This window comes from Chamaea fasciata, unplaced genomic scaffold (genome assembly GCF_029207755.1).
Source record: "Chamaea fasciata isolate MVZ Bird 193981 ecotype frontalis unplaced genomic scaffold, bChaFas1.0.hap1 SCAF_18, whole genome shotgun sequence".
Classification (NCBI taxonomy): domain Eukaryota; kingdom Metazoa; phylum Chordata; class Aves; order Passeriformes; family Sylviidae; genus Chamaea; species Chamaea fasciata.
The window spans coordinates 269,035-285,523 of record NW_027094103.1 but is presented as its reverse complement, the minus strand read 5'-3'; the positions used below and the strand labels follow the sequence as shown (position 1 = coordinate 285,523).

Genomic DNA, 16,489 nt, shown 5'->3' with positions numbered 1-16,489 from the left:
TGGGGCTTGGGGCAACTTGGTCTAGTGGAAACTGTTGTCTGTCCACAGCAGGGGTGGGTCTGGATGAATTCTAAGATCACTCCCAACACAAACCACCCTGTGATTCTGTGATTCTATAATATATCATGTAGATATATATGAAATAGATAGATGGTGATATATAGATGTAGATGTAGATACATACAGACGTTTCTAAGATCTTTTGTGTTCCTTGACTTTCCCATGCTCAAACAAATTCAGTGTTCAAATTCACCTGCTACATTTCATCCCTTATCCCCAGGCACAAGCTCCTCACATTCTCAGATTGAACAATTTCTCTTGATCTTTAAGATGTTTGTCCAAAGCTTACATGTTTCCTGTTGCTATCAGCAGCTTGTTGTATTCCATCTTAAACCCATCCTTGAACACAGCTATCTTGCTCTTGACATCCACAGCCGCCACCTAAAATCATTCCTAAATAATGTTAAGGGAAGAAATCCCAGATTTTCACCAAGGTCCCAGCCCAATCAACTTGTCTGTCAGGTTTTAGTCCTCCATGTTAGTTTTAGGTAGTTAGTTAGTTGCTTTTAGTTAGTCTGTGAGTTTTAGTCCCCCCTGTCCACAACTTGGCCACAAATCACGCCTTAAATATTCCTAGTTGCCTTTTCACAAATTCTTGAAGGTCTCCCAATATAAATAAAACAATGGGGAGAAATATTTAAGCCATCATTGTCTGCACTGTTTGAAGGCTGATTATCCTTATCAGATGGCACCTGGTTCCCCAAATCCACATGAGGAATGGTAACACATGATGGTCACCACAGATGGCCACACCATGGTCATGTCCAGGGTGCCCTTCCTGCCACAGGAGCATTGTATTAGCTGTGTTTTGAACGACCACAGGCAACCTGCACTCTGAGGCAAAAACAGGGAGACCCAGCATTCACACAGTGGCGTCCACTGAGCCAAGAACAGAGACAGCAGCCACATTCTCTAATACAGGCTTTTCATACCAGCACTTTCCTTCAGGCACACAGAGGATTCTCCTTACCTGCATTTCAGTCAGGACTTCAATGTCATAGGCGCAGAAGAACTCCTTGGGGCGCAGGGCAATCTGGTCAGGGTGGGAATCCATTGACTGCAAAAAAAAGTCATTTTTCTGTCAGCTGCTGTGGGTTGAACAGGTGAGTGGAGAAACAACTGCTACCAGCACAAGTCAGCACTTGTTGCGTGGGTTAAGGGAATGACTTTACAGGGCTGGAATGAAAGCCTGTTCAAGTAGGAGTCGTCACAGGAGGCTGCTCTGGACTCTGGTGCCTTATCTGCCAGTTCGGCATGCGGCTGGTGCTGAGTGCCTGACGCAGGACCACAGCAACTGCTTCAGAGTGTCAGCAAAGCAGACATAACTGCAGCCCCTCCCAGCACACACAGGTTCATAGGAGAAAGAGAAAAGCCTCATTTTACAGCACAGATGGCGAGGGTCTGGAACAGGTTGCTCAGAGAAGCTGTGGCTGCCACATCCCTGAAAGTGTTGGACTGGAGCAAAACCCGGTCTAGTAAAAGGAGTCCCTGCCCACAGCAGGGGGGTGGCACAGGATAACTTTTAGAAGTCCCTTCCAACTCAAACCATTCTATGATTATTTGGAGAACTGGAAAACAGCCAGTTACGAGGGCAAATGGAAGCCAGAAGAGCAGTAAGAACAAGCAGCATTAACACACAAGGATACACTTTTAAAAGTATCCAAGTATCCAAGTTATGCTGCACAAGTTCCTTCAAATGCTGAAGGGGGGGGGGGGGGGGCATATCTGCACACTTCTTCAGCTGCAAGATAAAGGTTCTTGCTTTTCCCAGCCTCCCCTGGTCACTGGGGTGAGATATACATCTTCTTTACACACAGGGTTCAGCCCAAGCTTATCTGTCCTCCTGACTCTGTGGACACAAGCTCAGACTCAGGCTGAGGACAAGCTGAGCATCAGGTCACCTGTTGGGTGTGCAGGCTGCTCCCTGCTCGTGTACCCCTCCCTGCCTGCAGAGTAGCAGGAACAGGCACGGATGCCACGGTCAAGCCCTGCTATAGATCAGCACAGTGCTCAGCAGCAGCATCTACTCATGCCACACAGGGAAAATGTTTGGGCTTGACCCAGGAGCGACAGGGGATGCAGGAATCAAGGGCTTTCCTCTTGGCCCATAGAGATGGATGTGCTAGATCCCTCTCCCTGGAGGTGGCCAGGTCAGGGGCCAGTCCCTGGTCAGGGACTGGAATGAGCCCGACAAGACACTCCCTTACTCTGACTTCAGACAATGATCTGCTCAGGAGAGACTGGTGTCACAGGACTCAAGGCAGAGGCAGGGTCATACAGGTTTTACTTTGAATTCTTTGAATACTCCACATTTACAGAGAGAAACACCTGATCCCTCTGTGATAATGTGCAGGAAGGGCAAAGCAGAACAGTGCACAACACCTACGGCTTTTGCTGCTGCTTGGTGCTCTGGGGACAGTAACAGATATGTGGCAACAGTAACAGGGGGTAGATCATGGTCCAAAGGGGACAAAGGGAAACAGTCCGGCAGGACCTGGGGACAGACTGATAACAGGCATTCAGCAGGGCAGAGGAAGGGCAGTGCTGCAGTTTCAGGGAGCAAGAGCTGTGCTGGTTACAGAGGTAGCACTATTTCAGTCGCTTGTACGGGTTTAGTCCCACTCACAACAGGATTAAGAAAAACTCCATTTTTTCCTACCATCTTCCCAAAAATTCTCCCTTCTCTTCCATAGGCTTTGTGTACCTTCCGAGAGCAACTACAGTCAGAAGTGTTTAGTGGAGGACTTAACAAACCATGTATAACATCTCTGGCACGTGAAATGTTCAAACTATTTAACAGAGAGAAGAAGAGCCAGTCTAAGACTCATACATGGGGATAAGTGTTTGGAAGAGCTGCCTGGCTGCGACAGGGACTCTCAGATTCTCCAAGCTCCCCAGCACAACCCCTGTGATGCTTGGGTGCAGGTACCAGGAAGCTGCTCCTCACCCCAGCCAGGACTCACCAAAGCACAGAAGTGGCCTGAATGCTCCCAAAAAGCCATGTGCATGTTTGCCTGTCTTTGAAAATCCCCTTTTTGGGTGCTGGAAGCAGAGTTAGATGCTGTGATTGTAGTAGTCACCACAGGTAAGCATTCCTAACATGAGGATGAACACATAGCTCACCTTATGTTATCTTCAAGCTCCAAGGTCAAACGCTGCTGTCCAACTTGAGCTGCTGTCTGACATCAAAGAAGGCCCAGGAATCAGCAGCAAAAAAATCTGATTAAAGATCATCCTGTGTCTATAAACTGGAATGTAAAATGAGATGTGTGCCACAAAAAGTGACCTTTGCACTTCCATCGCGTTATGTAGTTGTGATGACAGCTGAGAATCATCATAATTATGGCACAGAGCATCCCTCGTCAGCAAGAAACAGGACTAATAAAAACCCTGGTAAACAACATCATTTTTTCACATGCTCCATTTCATTGCCTTAAAGATTTTGATCCAGAAATGCTTTTAGAAGACCCATCCAGGTACAAAGTGGCTAAGACAGCTACCATTAGATCTGTGCAGAATCATCATATAAATCATGTAATGGTTTGGGTTGCAAGGGACTAAAGGGTCATCTCATTTCAATTTGCAGGGACACCTTCCACTATCCCAGGGTGTTCCAAGCCCCAGTGTCCAACCTGGCCTTGGACATTGCCAGGGATCCAGGGGCAGCCACAGCTTCTCTGGGCAACTTGCACCAGGGTGTCACCACCCACACAATGCCCTTATTTTTCTGCTGGAGTACTCTTAATTCAGTCTGAACAACTCCTTTTTTGTGTTTCATATTTCCATCACAAAGAGGGAAGAAAATTCAAGGGAAACAGAGACAGGATGACTAAAGAAACAGTACCTTGCTGCTGCAATGAGTAACAGTGGGGAAAGCTGCTAGAGCAAATTTTAAAACTGGGGAGTAATGTGGCATACCCAGAGTGATACAAACCTTACTGAGCTTTGGTCTGTCATAGGGCAAGTGTCTGTCGATGGTGCACATCACAATCCGGTCAGAGAAACCCTCCTGGCGCAAGGTCTCTGCACAGACCAGCCCAGCCGCCCCTATGGGAGAAGGAGACCAGTGACAGCCATGTGTATGTGGCCTTGGGAGGTCTGTGTCCTTTACTGGTAAACCCACTGAGGCTGATTCCAAAATCACCATCTCCACCAGCCTTGGCCTCACTTCACAGCCTTTCCTAACTCAAACAGCTTACATGGCAAGCTGTTTGGAGCAGATGCACGAGGTTGAAGAAGGGATGCTCTGTCTATGGACCGTGACATTAATCCTCCTGTCGGTCACAAACTCACAAAAAGCACATCTGAGGAGTGTTGCTAATGCCTACACACCTCTCACAAACTCCAGGGCACAAGCAGCTGCTCAGACCCTTGGACTTCTCTAGTCAGGGAAGGGTCTGCACACCCTGCTGCTGGTGAATTTATGGCCAAGCATGGAGAGCAGGGAGTCTTCCCTTCTCCATGGTCAAGGTGTTGGTTGTGTTACTCACTGCAGAGCATTTTCCATGCTATTTCTTTAAGGGCTTTTGTTCACTTGTTTCAATCACAGGAAAAAAAAGTTAAATTGAACAAAAAGCTGCCTTGGGACATACTGTCCCACTGCAGCATGGCAGCCTAGCTGGCATATCCCTTTTTCCTTGACTGCACTGATGAGACTGGAGAGCTCAGGTGAGAAGTCTGGAGTCTCTTCTCAGCCAAGGAAGCCTCACCCCATGACAAGTGTTTTTAGAGCCACAGATTCTGTAACATCACTGAGAGAAGATGGACCTGGACCATATCATGGTTTGGTCCATCAACAAGACACTCCCACTGATGGAGCTGGGGGACAGTGGAAGAAGAGACAGGTGGGTGGACATCCTGTGCATGCTGCCAGGATCATCCCGAGCCAGAGCTGATGCTGTGCTGATGTCAGTATGACCCTCACATAAGCAAGGGACTGCAGTCAACTGCTCTCAGCTCTGCTGGGCATGGCTGGATGGACCATGCCTGTCCCTGACACAGGGCTGGATGGGCACTCTTTCCCCAACACTTCTCCACAAATCCAGCTTTGAAATCTCCTTTGGTGTCCACCAGAATAGACTCTGGTCTTTAGCAGACCTGTAAATTTATCTGGAAAAGTCTGAGAAAGTTTCCTCAGCAGTGGCTAATGTCTATGGAGTGACCTCACTGAGGATTGTGAAACCTGCCACACACCTGGACATTCCAGCTGACCTCAGCTGAGCAGCATGTCCCACCCTGGCATTCAGTCAACAAACAGGAAGGGCACAAGGAAGGGAAAAATGTCACCCAGCAGCATGGGAAAAGCTAGTCAAGCTGGTTTTCCCCTCCACTCAGACTGTGAGATGCACCTTAGATGATCCCAATTTCCACAGTTTGGATCTGCTGACCTTGAGACTCAAGTAAGAAGAACCCATGTGCCGAGAACAGATGTTTCCTCCAAGACCCAGGAACAGACGCTCCTGTCCTCCTCCTATCCTCCATTTCACCACAACACAGCCTGGCCTTGGCATATAACCCATTCCAGAAACTCAGTAGATGGGTTCCACCCCACCAGGCCTTCTACAAAACTGACAATACAAGAAGGGAAGGGAAGGGAAGGGAAGGGAAGGGAAGGGAAGGGAAGGGAAGGGAAGGGAAGGGAAGGGAAGGGAAGGGAAGGGAAGGGAAGGGAAGGGAAGGGAAGGGAAGGGAAGGGAAGGGAAGGGAAGGGAAGGGAAGGGAAGGGAAGGGAAGGGAAGGGAAGGGAAGGGAAGGGAAGGGAAGGGAAGGGAAGGGAAGGGAAGGGAAGGGAAGGGAAGGGAAGGGAAGGGAAGGGAAGGGAAGGGAAGGGAAGGGAAGGGAAGGGAAGGGAAGGGAAGGGAAGGGAAGGGAAGGGAAGGGAAGGGAAGGGAAGGGAAGGGAAGGGAAGGGAAGGGAAGGGAAGGGAAGGGAAGGGAAGGGAAGGGAAGGGAAGGGAAGGGAAGGGAAGGGAAGGGAAGGGAGCTTTGCTATTTTTGGCAGGGATCTGATATTTGCTGGGAAGGTGGAAGAACTCATCTGCAGAGAAGCATCTTGAGGTAAAAACCTTGGAGCTGCAATGGGATGAGACAGTGATGCGCAAGCTCCAAGAGAAAAAGGTGTATCAACACCACAGGGACCTGAAAAGATTTTACACTCATCATCTGTGGAAATCAGGAGTTGCTGATATAATTGGGAAGGGAGCAACAGGAAGAGGATTCAGGGTTCACGCCAAAGCATGGCAACTGGGAACTACAAAGCTCTACAGACTGGACCACAGGGTACCTTTGGATCATTAGCTTGTAGGACCAGAAGTTTCAGGAAGACCCTCTGGTGTGACCCTGTGCACAGGGAGGAATGGAGGAGGGGTGACAGAGGGTGCAGGGCACACAGACACCCCTTCCCTGCATCCCTGCATGAGAGGGGACACACACAGTGGACTCAGCATGTGCCTTACCTGCACCAATGATGAGCACATTGGTGCTGCTCAGGTTGTAGTTGCTCAAGGAGATGCACTTTGCCATCATCTTTGTCCTCCTCTGTGTCTGAAGAGCCTGTGTCACCACCAAAAAGAAGAAATGCTTTACTCAGCATTACTCTGGGCAGCCAGGCAGGGATGGGGACAACTTCAGCAGTGTCATAAACCAGCCTGGATAGGAAGGGAACACTCTTGTACTGAACCAGGACTTCAAACCCCTGCTCTTCCAAATACTATTCCAATGTCCAGTGCACTACCCCTTACAAGGTACAAAAGAAAAATAAATCCATCATCTTCTGCAAAGCCATGCAGCTACTCAGAACTAGGGTGGTGGGGGGCGGGGCAATAGAAAAAGCAGGTGCAATTCTGAACCAAAGGTGAGACAAGAATGAAGAAGCTCTATCAGGAATTTTATCCTGAACCTGAGCAGAGCTTGTACACCTGATATTCAAAGCTGATGGACTTGTCCAATCCACAAGCATGGACCTGTGCCAGTGTAGCCCTGCTGCACAGACTCCCTGTTCCCAGGCAACAGAGGCCAAAATATCTTCCTGGTAGAGCAAATAGATTCAGTGTTCCCTCACCACATCCCCAAATCAGCTGGAGTTGAAGTGCTGCCATTCAGGTGACATCTCTGGATCTAACCCAAGTGCTATAAGGGACCACTGGGGCTCTGAGCCCCTGAATTTGCACATGTGTGCATATAACCATGCATCAAAAGAAGGCTTTTAATGGAAAAAAAGATGGCAGTGGCCTGAGTGGGCTTCATTCTGCATCCCATCAGGGCAGGAGAGCCCTTTCTACCCCTGCATCAGGTTCCTCTCCAGCAGGAGATGAGGTGTGGGCTCAAAAGGGAGCACAAGTGGCCTCTATCATCACCATGCCATATTCAGACAAGGCCAAAAGGTTAGTGGAAGAGGCCTCTTTCCATGGACCAGCTAAATTAAAAGTTGCTCTGAGTTTAAGGAAACATAGGACAAGTGTGGGACAAACACCTGTTAGACCTGAATGCATGGACAGCCCAGGCCAGGTGTCCAGCAGCTGCAGGGAGGCTGGGTGGGAGGGGCACCCAACACCTCTGTCCTGCTCCAGCTGTACCTCTGTATAAACTGAATACTCACATATCCCTCTGCCAGGGCCCAGGCCAGAGGATCAAAGACAAGAATTTCCCCCCACCCCCATGCATATGCATCAAAAAATGAATGCATTGGCCTTGATTGTTGGATGTCAGTGGCCCCTTACCTGCTTGCTTGCTCGGATGTATACCTTCTCCTTCTCAATCTTCACCTGAGGGTGACAGAACAGTGCTGGTTTGCAGAGTAGCAAGGGCCCCCTCTGGGCAACAGCTAAGGAGTTAGGGGTGGTGGCACTGGGTCACCTGTAGGAGCAGCTCAGGCCATAGCAGGGCTCATCCCGGTTCGAGGCTGTGGGATCTCCTGCCTCGTATCAAGCACGCACCGACACTCAGTGTACAACCTGATTTCTACCCCAAACTTACATATGGTCTCTCATTCCCACCCCACTCCTACTCCAGAGACCTCCCAGACTGGGCACCCCCAGGTTCCCAGGAGGTGTCTGATGCCTGTGGGTGGGTGCAAGGGAGCTGCAGGGACGAAGGAGCTGGATGAGGAGCTGCTCTCCACTGGCTACACCAGCACATCCTTGGACAATATTTGTTCCATGCCATATACAACATTCTTTTTATCACAATAAAAAGAGTCATTTTGTGGGTGACACCAAACTGAATGGTGCTTCAGAGGGAAGGGATCCATGCAGAGGAATGTGGCCAGCCTGGAGAAGTGGCCAAATGGGGCTCCCATGAGGTTCAGAAAGGGCAAAAGAAAGCTGCTGCACCTGGATGTGAGCAATTCGCCTTATCAGTCCAGGCTGGGGGATGAAGGAATCGAGACCTCTCCTAAGGAGGACTGGAATTGTTCAGCCAGGAGAAGAGAAGGCTCCAGGGAGACCTCAGAGCCCCTTCCAGTGCCTTAAGGGGCTCCAAGAGAGCTGGAGAAGGACTTTAGACAAGGGCCTGCAGTGACAGGACAAGGGGCAACGGCTTCCCACTGCCAGAGGGCAGGGTTAGATGGGATATTGGAAAGGAATTGTTCCCTGTGAGGGTGGGGAGACCTTGGCAGAGGTTGCCCAGAGAAGCTGTGGCTACTCCATCCCTGGAAGTGTCCAAAGCCAGGTTGGACAGGGCTTAGAGCAACCTGGGATAGTGGAAGGTGTCCCTGCCCATGGCAGAGGGTGGAATGAGGTAGGTTAAGGTCCCTTCCAACCCAGACCATCCCATAATTCTGTGGTTTCCTCTGCTGCAAGGACAAGGATCTCACCTGGAACCTGGGTAAACTATCCAAGCCGGGAAAGTCTTCAATGTCACCTGTGCCGATATTGAAGCAAGCTCCATGCCAGGGACAGCGGACTCTTCCTTTGGACAACACCCCTGCAGAACACAGGGCAGAGCAGGGTTGGTGCTGCCCTGCAGCTGCCTCCCATCCTGTGAGATGGCACCTCTCCTACAGGACACATGGCAGCTGATGTGGACCTGGATGGGCAACAGTGGAGTTTTTCAACACGCATATTGGACATGTTTGGGATGAGCTGGGATCCTATATTAGCAATTCCTTCTAAAATGCCCTGGATGGCAGGGTCATCCAGTACCTCTGGGCAGAGTTCCAAACCTGTCTGCTCTGGGATATAACCTCACTCTCCAGCCAGGATGGGACTGCCATCCCCAGAGTCTCGTGATCATCCTTACAAGCCCCGCTATGATCCAGAACAAGTGGTGCCTCAAGCAGAGCATCATTGGTTTAGAGTACTGTGCTCCAGAGCAGACCCTGGCACAGCAAGGCACCTGCACATGCCTGGGAGGCACAGGCATGCCTAAAGCCATGTGTTCATTTCTCTAGGTGTTGGCTCAGAGGCTGCTACCTTGGACTTCAGCTTTCCCTGCTACAATGCCAGGGCAGAGCATAGGCCACCATGTGGCCACAGACTGGTCTTGAACTTGTGCCTCTGCTTCCTGAGGCACAGCAGTGCCACATCTCATCACCACTACATGTGGGGCACAGGGGCAGCCCCCCTGCACCTACAGCTGCAGCAAAGCCCCCAGAGAGATCTTTGTGATACAGCCAGTCTGAAAAATGCACCACAGGTCTCTGAAAGTTCAATAAGCTCTTACCTCCAGGGCAGCGTGGGGCTCCTCTGTCCTGTTCAGCAAGCTGCTCACCCCAGGGGAGGAGCTGAAAGCATGGCTGCTACACCCAGCACAGCAGCCGTGCCAGGAATGTCCACAAGAAACTCAGAAGGACGTTCTCCTGTCTTCCCCAGGATCCCTCCAGCAAAGTGCCCTCCCAACCCCAGTTTTGGTGATGCACATCAGTACAAAGCCAGACCAGCACTGTCTGCTGCCATTGCTTAGGCTTGGGTCCTAAAGCCTGTGCTGAGAAAGTGGCAGAACGCGTATTTTTAGGGGTCAAGATGGGAAACCACTCCCCCTCATCCCACCTCAGTCAATAAGCTGAGCAACATTCTTTTTGCTAGTGAAAGGATCCCATCAGCTCATAGAGAGTCCTCGTTTCCCTCAAAGAGAAGAAGGCCCAGCTCTGTGATCAGCAGTGGCAGCTGCAAACCAGAGCTGGCAAAGTGCTCTGGGGAGTTTTGTGCAACTCCAACTTGCTGCCCATGCCTTCCCCAGCCAGAAGATGCCCAGGTGATGCAGAGTGTGCAGTGCAGCACTGCTGCATGCTTGGCAGCACAGTCAGGGGGCTGTCCTTTGCTCTGTGATGCCCTTGGTTGCTCTCCAGGACATGATGCAGACTGACCTTTGACCAGCGGAGCCCCATAGTGGGGACACTTGTGTCCCACGGCGTGGAACTCGCCACTCTCCTTGATGAGCAGAGCCTTCCCACAGCCCAGGTCCACTTCCCGCATCCTGGGGAGGAGGAATATGGAAAGATGGCAGAGCATCCACCTTATAGCAGATGCCACCACTCCACCCTACAATACAACCCTAGTCCCACCAGGCTCCCCTCCTCCTTTAACTTGCTCACTACTGGCTTCAGGTGACTACAGATGTGGGTCATTCCTTGTCATCAAGCCAGCTTTGGAGGTGGCTCTGCTGTCGCAGCCTGGGGCACATCCAACCTGGGCCATTGAGTGGCAGCATCTAATTTATCCATCACTGTGCCAAGAGGTGGCTCAAAGCACCTTCCCAGCTGCTGGGGGAGCTGGCAGTGGGAGCAAATGACCTTAGGAGCCCTTGTGATGCCCTCAGGGGACAGTCCAATGCAGGATAGCAGACTTAGTCCACGTGGCACAGGATGGAGGAAACACAAGTAATGGAAAGCCTCCACAGGAAAAACACCCCCCCAACCCTTTTGAGTTAACAGAAACACAAAAGGAAAAAAATACTAAGCTCTGGATGAACTTTGGGCCTTCTCACCAGCGAATTATGATCCATCAATGGTCTGATAAGGATGGGCCCCATATCTACTTACCAGTACAACCTAGAAAACAACATTTGAATTTCCTAATTACTACAGGAGCCCAAATATCTCCAATCACCCCCACAGACGCTGAAAAAAAATAATTTAAGTTTTGAAAGAAAAGGAGTCCATCTAACAGGATTCAAAGGACCAAATATTACATATTCCACTGTCAAAGACTGTTTTTGGTTACCTGGGGAAAAATGATTGACCTCACACACATTTGCAATCACAGATCATGAAGAAAACCTTAAAAGAAGTTTGGCAATTGCACAACAGGAATGTTTGGTCATCCAGACCCACAAAAACTCCATATAATAAAACATCTGAAAAAAATAGAAAATGAATCTATTAAAAATTTAGAACAAAGGAATACTATATTTAGGACACATACCCTATATAATTCTCCTGTTTGGTCAGTGAGGAAACCAGACATGAGCTGGCACTTAATGATTGATTATTGCTGGCAGAATGCCAACATGGGAAGACTCATCCCAAACATTGTCAGTCTCAATGCCACCCTGCAGGAAGGTGCACAGAAATGGATAGCAGTTCTAGATGTTAAACACTTGTTCTTCATGGTTACATTTCAGGATACTGGAGAAATCATATTCCTGGATTTTCTATAGAGCAAGAACATTGTATGCATTAATGAGCAAAAAACAGACTTAGGCGTGGCTTAATAATCACGAAAGGCTTTACAAACACTAATGGAGGGGCTAAAAATATATTCATCACTCAGGGCAGTTCATTCCAATGATCCTATAAGAGCTGAATGGTGTTTTGCTGAACATGGGATTTACTGTAACAAATTCCAGAAAGGCCCACACAGACTTAAGCAACCATAAGGGTTCAGTTCTGCAGCATTAAAGGATCCTGAGAAAAGATACTCTGACTGGGAAAAGGGATTACCATCTCTGACCTGAGCTCTTAAACAAGTAGAAAAAATTCAATAGCAAATCCAAAGACCTTTTAATCTGTTAGCCAATATTAAGAAGGGCTGTGCTTCACAAGGTGGGATTGCACAAAGACCAACAGTGCACAAATGGTGTGCACATGTCTGTCTTGGGTTTTGTACCCAAAAAAAAAAGTTATTCTATTCCATCTGTTGAAACCGGGTGGAGCAATGTTGCTTATCTTTGCCCAAATGCGTTCGTGTTGCTTATCAGATGGTGAAGTGATCCTTAAACAGATGGTGCAGTGTTCCACTACCCCCATTGAGATATCTTCTGCTAATGGACCATTGAAGCTCACCAGTGACATGACACATTACATCATACTATTGTAAGATGCTCTGCCCAGGGAGGAGGAGTCAAACCATCTTCACCTAGATAAAAAGGAGCCACAAGTGTCATCAGGCATCCAGTTTTCCACTGGATCCCTGGAGGAAGATTGGACCCGTCTCACCACTACTGGACCCTTTTTTCGACGGAACCATCTCTACTCCAACAAAGCCACATCTACCACTCCAGGAGGGCTTACTTTGGACTGCTTCCAACACCCTGACCAACAGGGCATCAGGTTGTATTTCTGACTCTGTCAGGGTTTTCTAGGATTTCTTGTTTGTTTGTTTGTTTGCTTGCTTATTCTTCTGTACTACAATATTTGTATTTTTATATCCTTAGTAAAGAACTGCTATACCTATTCCCAAAATCTTTGCCTGACAGCCTTTTAATTGCAAATTTACAATAATTTGGAAAAAAGGGGGGGGAGGGGCTTACATTCCAAGGGAGACTCCAACCTTCCCTGGCAGACACCTGTCTATCTAAACCAAGACAATGTCTCAAGAGTCACAAATCTAATAGATATAAGTGAATGGCCAACAAAACCTGCAAAATTACAGACAGCCATGATCCCCGAGATGCTGGCTTTGCAACAGCTACAGAACCCTAGTGCTATACTTGACATTCCTGCAGTTACATCATACTCTGAAGTTAAAGACGTCTGGTTCACTGATGCCACAGCCAAACACTTTGATGGTAAATGGAAGTACAGAGCAGTTACCAAGGGAACATCATGAACCTGTGCCAGGAGAGAGTCAGGCTGGATATCAGGGAAAAGTTCTTCCCCCAGGGGCTGCTGGGGCACTGCCCAGGCTCCCCAGGGAATCAGCACGGCCCCGAGGCTGCCAGAGCTCCAGGAGTGTTTGGACAGCATTGCCAGGAATGCACAGGGTGGGATTGTTGGGGTGTCTGTGCAGGGCTGCAGGTTGGGCTGGATGATCATTGTGAGTCCCTTCCAACTCAGGATATTCTGTGATTCTATGGATGGGGCTCTGAGTAATCTTGTCTAGTGGAAGGTGCCCCTGCCCATGGCAGAGGGTTGGACCAGATGGCCTTTAATAGTCCTTCCAACCCAAACCATTCTGATTCAATGATTCCATGATGTGGTACCCCGGATCAAAGTGTGATTAGTGCAGCAGGAATTGTTTACAACACTGAGCAGTTTTTAGGCTCACTGGGCCACGCATCCCTCCTCGACCAGCTAAGCCAGGCTGAGATTCAGCCCCATCCTGGACAAAAGCATCTCTGCTGATCACGCACATTATTTAGAAGTCAGAAAGAGCTACTGAGCACCCCCATCTGCTGAACGAGTGATTGATAATGCCAGTAGCACTGAAAAGCAGCATTTTAGAAAATCCTTTCCACCACCCTTGGGTTGTCCAAGAGGTGCTCTGTAGCCTTCTGTCCCAGCAGAGATAAACTGAGCAATGCACACTTCTGCACCAGCTGCATGCAGGTGAATTTGTCCACAGCATCTCCTAGGGATGTAGGGATGTTGTATCTCCTGCATGGTGCCTAGCCACTCTGGCTCTGCCTGTTGCAGGCTGGCTGGGCATAGGCTCTGCATTGCAGCTTCAACACATGCTTATATTTGCCAGAGTCCCCATGCCCTGCAGACTGTGTACAGACTGGGCTCGTGTTGCTAGCCATGTTACACCAGTCAGTGGCATCTACTGGATGCACAAGTCTTTCAACCATCCATCATTCCCAGGAGGCTGCTCATTGATCCTCTCTGCAGGCTGGAGACTGGAGTGCAGAAGGCTCCAGCACTGAGGCCTCCACTCCTCCACCTGCCCAGACCTTGGCCACAGACAGTTCCACAGCATTGCAGAGCAATGCCCAAGCATTGCTGAGTGACACTGATGTTGCTCAGCACTGAGCAGACATTTACCCTCTGCCCTCTCACTGTGTCTCCACCAAGTCCACCAGACCTTCCTCTCAGCACATCCTATCTCTTCCCACCTCTTGGATGTTCCCTTTCCAACCAACAGTCCCGACAAATCTGTGCAATCCATGGTCTGCCTGAGGCACTGAACCTCTTTCCAATGTGACCATCAGCAGCTGCTTTCCCAGAGCAGAGTCTTCCAGCTAACCATGGAGGAAAGTAAGAGTTGAAGAGAGAGACCTCCTTCTGTACGGAGCTGGACAGGGAACACAGAGCTGCTGTTCCCTGGAGACTTCCCCTCTTCCAGCCAACCATGGAGGAAAGTAAGAGTTGAGGAGAGAGACCTCCTTTTGTACGGAGCTGGACAGGGAACACAGAGCTGCTGTTCCCTGGAGACTTCCCCTCTTCCAGCCAGAAAGCCTATCCCTACACAGCTTGATGCTTATCTGGAAATCCTGGTTGCTTCCACTGCATGGAGGGGACCATCTCTACAGCTATACTAGCGCGTTTCCTTTGGGGTGCCAAACACATCACCGTGGCCATAGCAAACCCCAAGGAAAGGGGGGCCATGTGTGATTCCAGAGTGCTATTCATGCACACCAGGTTCCAGGGTCTCAGAAGAATGGGACAGAATTTGCATGCTCGTTCCATCTCAGATAACATCCAAGCCACACAGACACTTGCCCCACTCTGCTTTGAAGCTATGGAGATGAGAACAACAACATCAACACTTCTGCCCACCAACACTTCTGTTACACCCTCTAACCCACCGCAAGCCAGACTTTTCAGCAAGTGCTTCACCAGCATCAACTGTCCAATAACAAATGCTCAATTTTCCAATTTCCTTGCCACCTTGGGTGAAAACCAGCAGAGTTCACCATGCAACTCTGCTCCCTCCCCAAGCAGGACACTCAGCACTTGGAGCTCCTCCCTCCACAAAAAGGGAATGGAGCAGTACAAGTCCTGCTGCATTCCTCAGCTGATAAAACCTGTTCAGTGGCAACCATAACTCCCTGGGAAGATACAAAAAGACAAGTTAAAGAATTTACAGCTTACCCAAGGAACTGTGTGAGCTGAGAGAGTGAAAAACAAGACCTGATGTCTTCAAGCCAGCATGCTGGCCAGCCTGCAAGGCTCCCATCCTGCACTCACTCCAGAGTAGTCCAGAGCACGATTTTACATTGCCCTGCACCCTGCTGAGTTATTTAGTCAGTTGGGAATTTGTCCTGTTGTCCCATCCCACTCTCCACTTGGGAAGGACAGCTAAATCTCAGCTCTGGCCTGCAAAGGACCTTGGCTCGAGAGCTGTGAGAGTACTGGGGGGGCAGTTTTCTGTCCCTCCAATTAGCCTGCTGGGAGACTGGCTGGGTACAGTAGCACCAGTTTATCCTCCAATATCTTTCTGCATCTCAGTTCTAGCGAGGCCTTGCTGGTAGCAGAAAGACATAAAGGTTGGGCAGAAAGCATACTCCGTGCCTGCAGACTGCACAAATGCAAGGCAGTGGTGCCCAAGGCCTCATGCCAGCACCCTGTGCTGCTGCCATGCCCATGTACACCCCTGCCCAGCACACTCTTCGGGAGAATCATTCCAGAAAATCCCTCTGGGTACCAGCACGAGGGGACTGCTTTGGCTTGGCCTATTGTTTACATGAGTTGTTGGACCCTCTCACAGCACTCCTATCTTGACCTGGATTCAGCCTGCTAGAAAACAGCTATTCTCAACCTAAAATGTCTAGTGTTGGCACATCTGCTGTCACACTTGTAGCAAGTTGCAGCAGGTGATGCACATGGGACTGGCTCCCAGAACAATGTCAGTTTCTAGCCCTGGCTTTAGCTGAGGAGTTCCCTGGTACGGCCACCTGCAGACAAGTATGTTCTCACAGGCTGCAGCCAGCTCTTCCTCACCTCCCCTGCAGCCAGAAGAGCTCTCCAAATCTTTTTGTCTGTCATACTCCCTGTTTCCCAGTCAATCTAGCTATTCACAGAATCACAGGGTGGTTTGTGTGGGAAAGGACCTTAAAGACCCTCTAATTCTACCCCTGCCAAGGGCAGGGATACCTTCCATAGACCAGGTAAGGCTGCATCTTGACCCTGGAACAAAACCCTCCCTGTGCAACCAGCATTTCCCAATACAGTCTCCCCCTTTTACTTCACTGCACCATCAAGGCAATTCCAGTTGCTGCCTGTGCTCTGCCCTGCTCCTCTGCAGCCTGGCTGCCACTGCCCACCTGCAGAGGTGATAGTAGGTCACCCACACCTCCACATGTCAAATTTCCCTGAGGGATACATTGTATTT

General features: G+C 49.6%; 1 protein-coding gene across 3 annotated transcripts in view; it reads right to left on the bottom strand.

Annotated features, from left to right (window-relative positions):
• AIFM3 (apoptosis inducing factor mitochondria associated 3) overlaps positions 1-16,489 on the bottom strand; it is a 55,285-nt gene that overhangs the window by 13,864 nt on the left and 24,932 nt on the right. For all 3 annotated transcript variants that reach the window (XM_066199510.1, XM_066199511.1, XM_066199512.1), the window contains exons 4-10: positions 10,363-10,472; positions 8,872-8,981; positions 7,778-7,822; positions 6,515-6,611; positions 3,995-4,107; positions 1,031-1,117; positions 350-441 (exon numbers count right to left, since the gene is read on the bottom strand). In XM_066199510.1, coding sequence (XP_066055607.1) covers positions 350-441; positions 1,031-1,117; positions 3,995-4,107; positions 6,515-6,611; positions 7,778-7,822; positions 8,872-8,981; positions 10,363-10,472 — 654 coding nt within the window. The remainder of the gene's footprint in view (positions 1-349; positions 442-1,030; positions 1,118-3,994; positions 4,108-6,514; positions 6,612-7,777; positions 7,823-8,871; positions 8,982-10,362; positions 10,473-16,489) is intronic.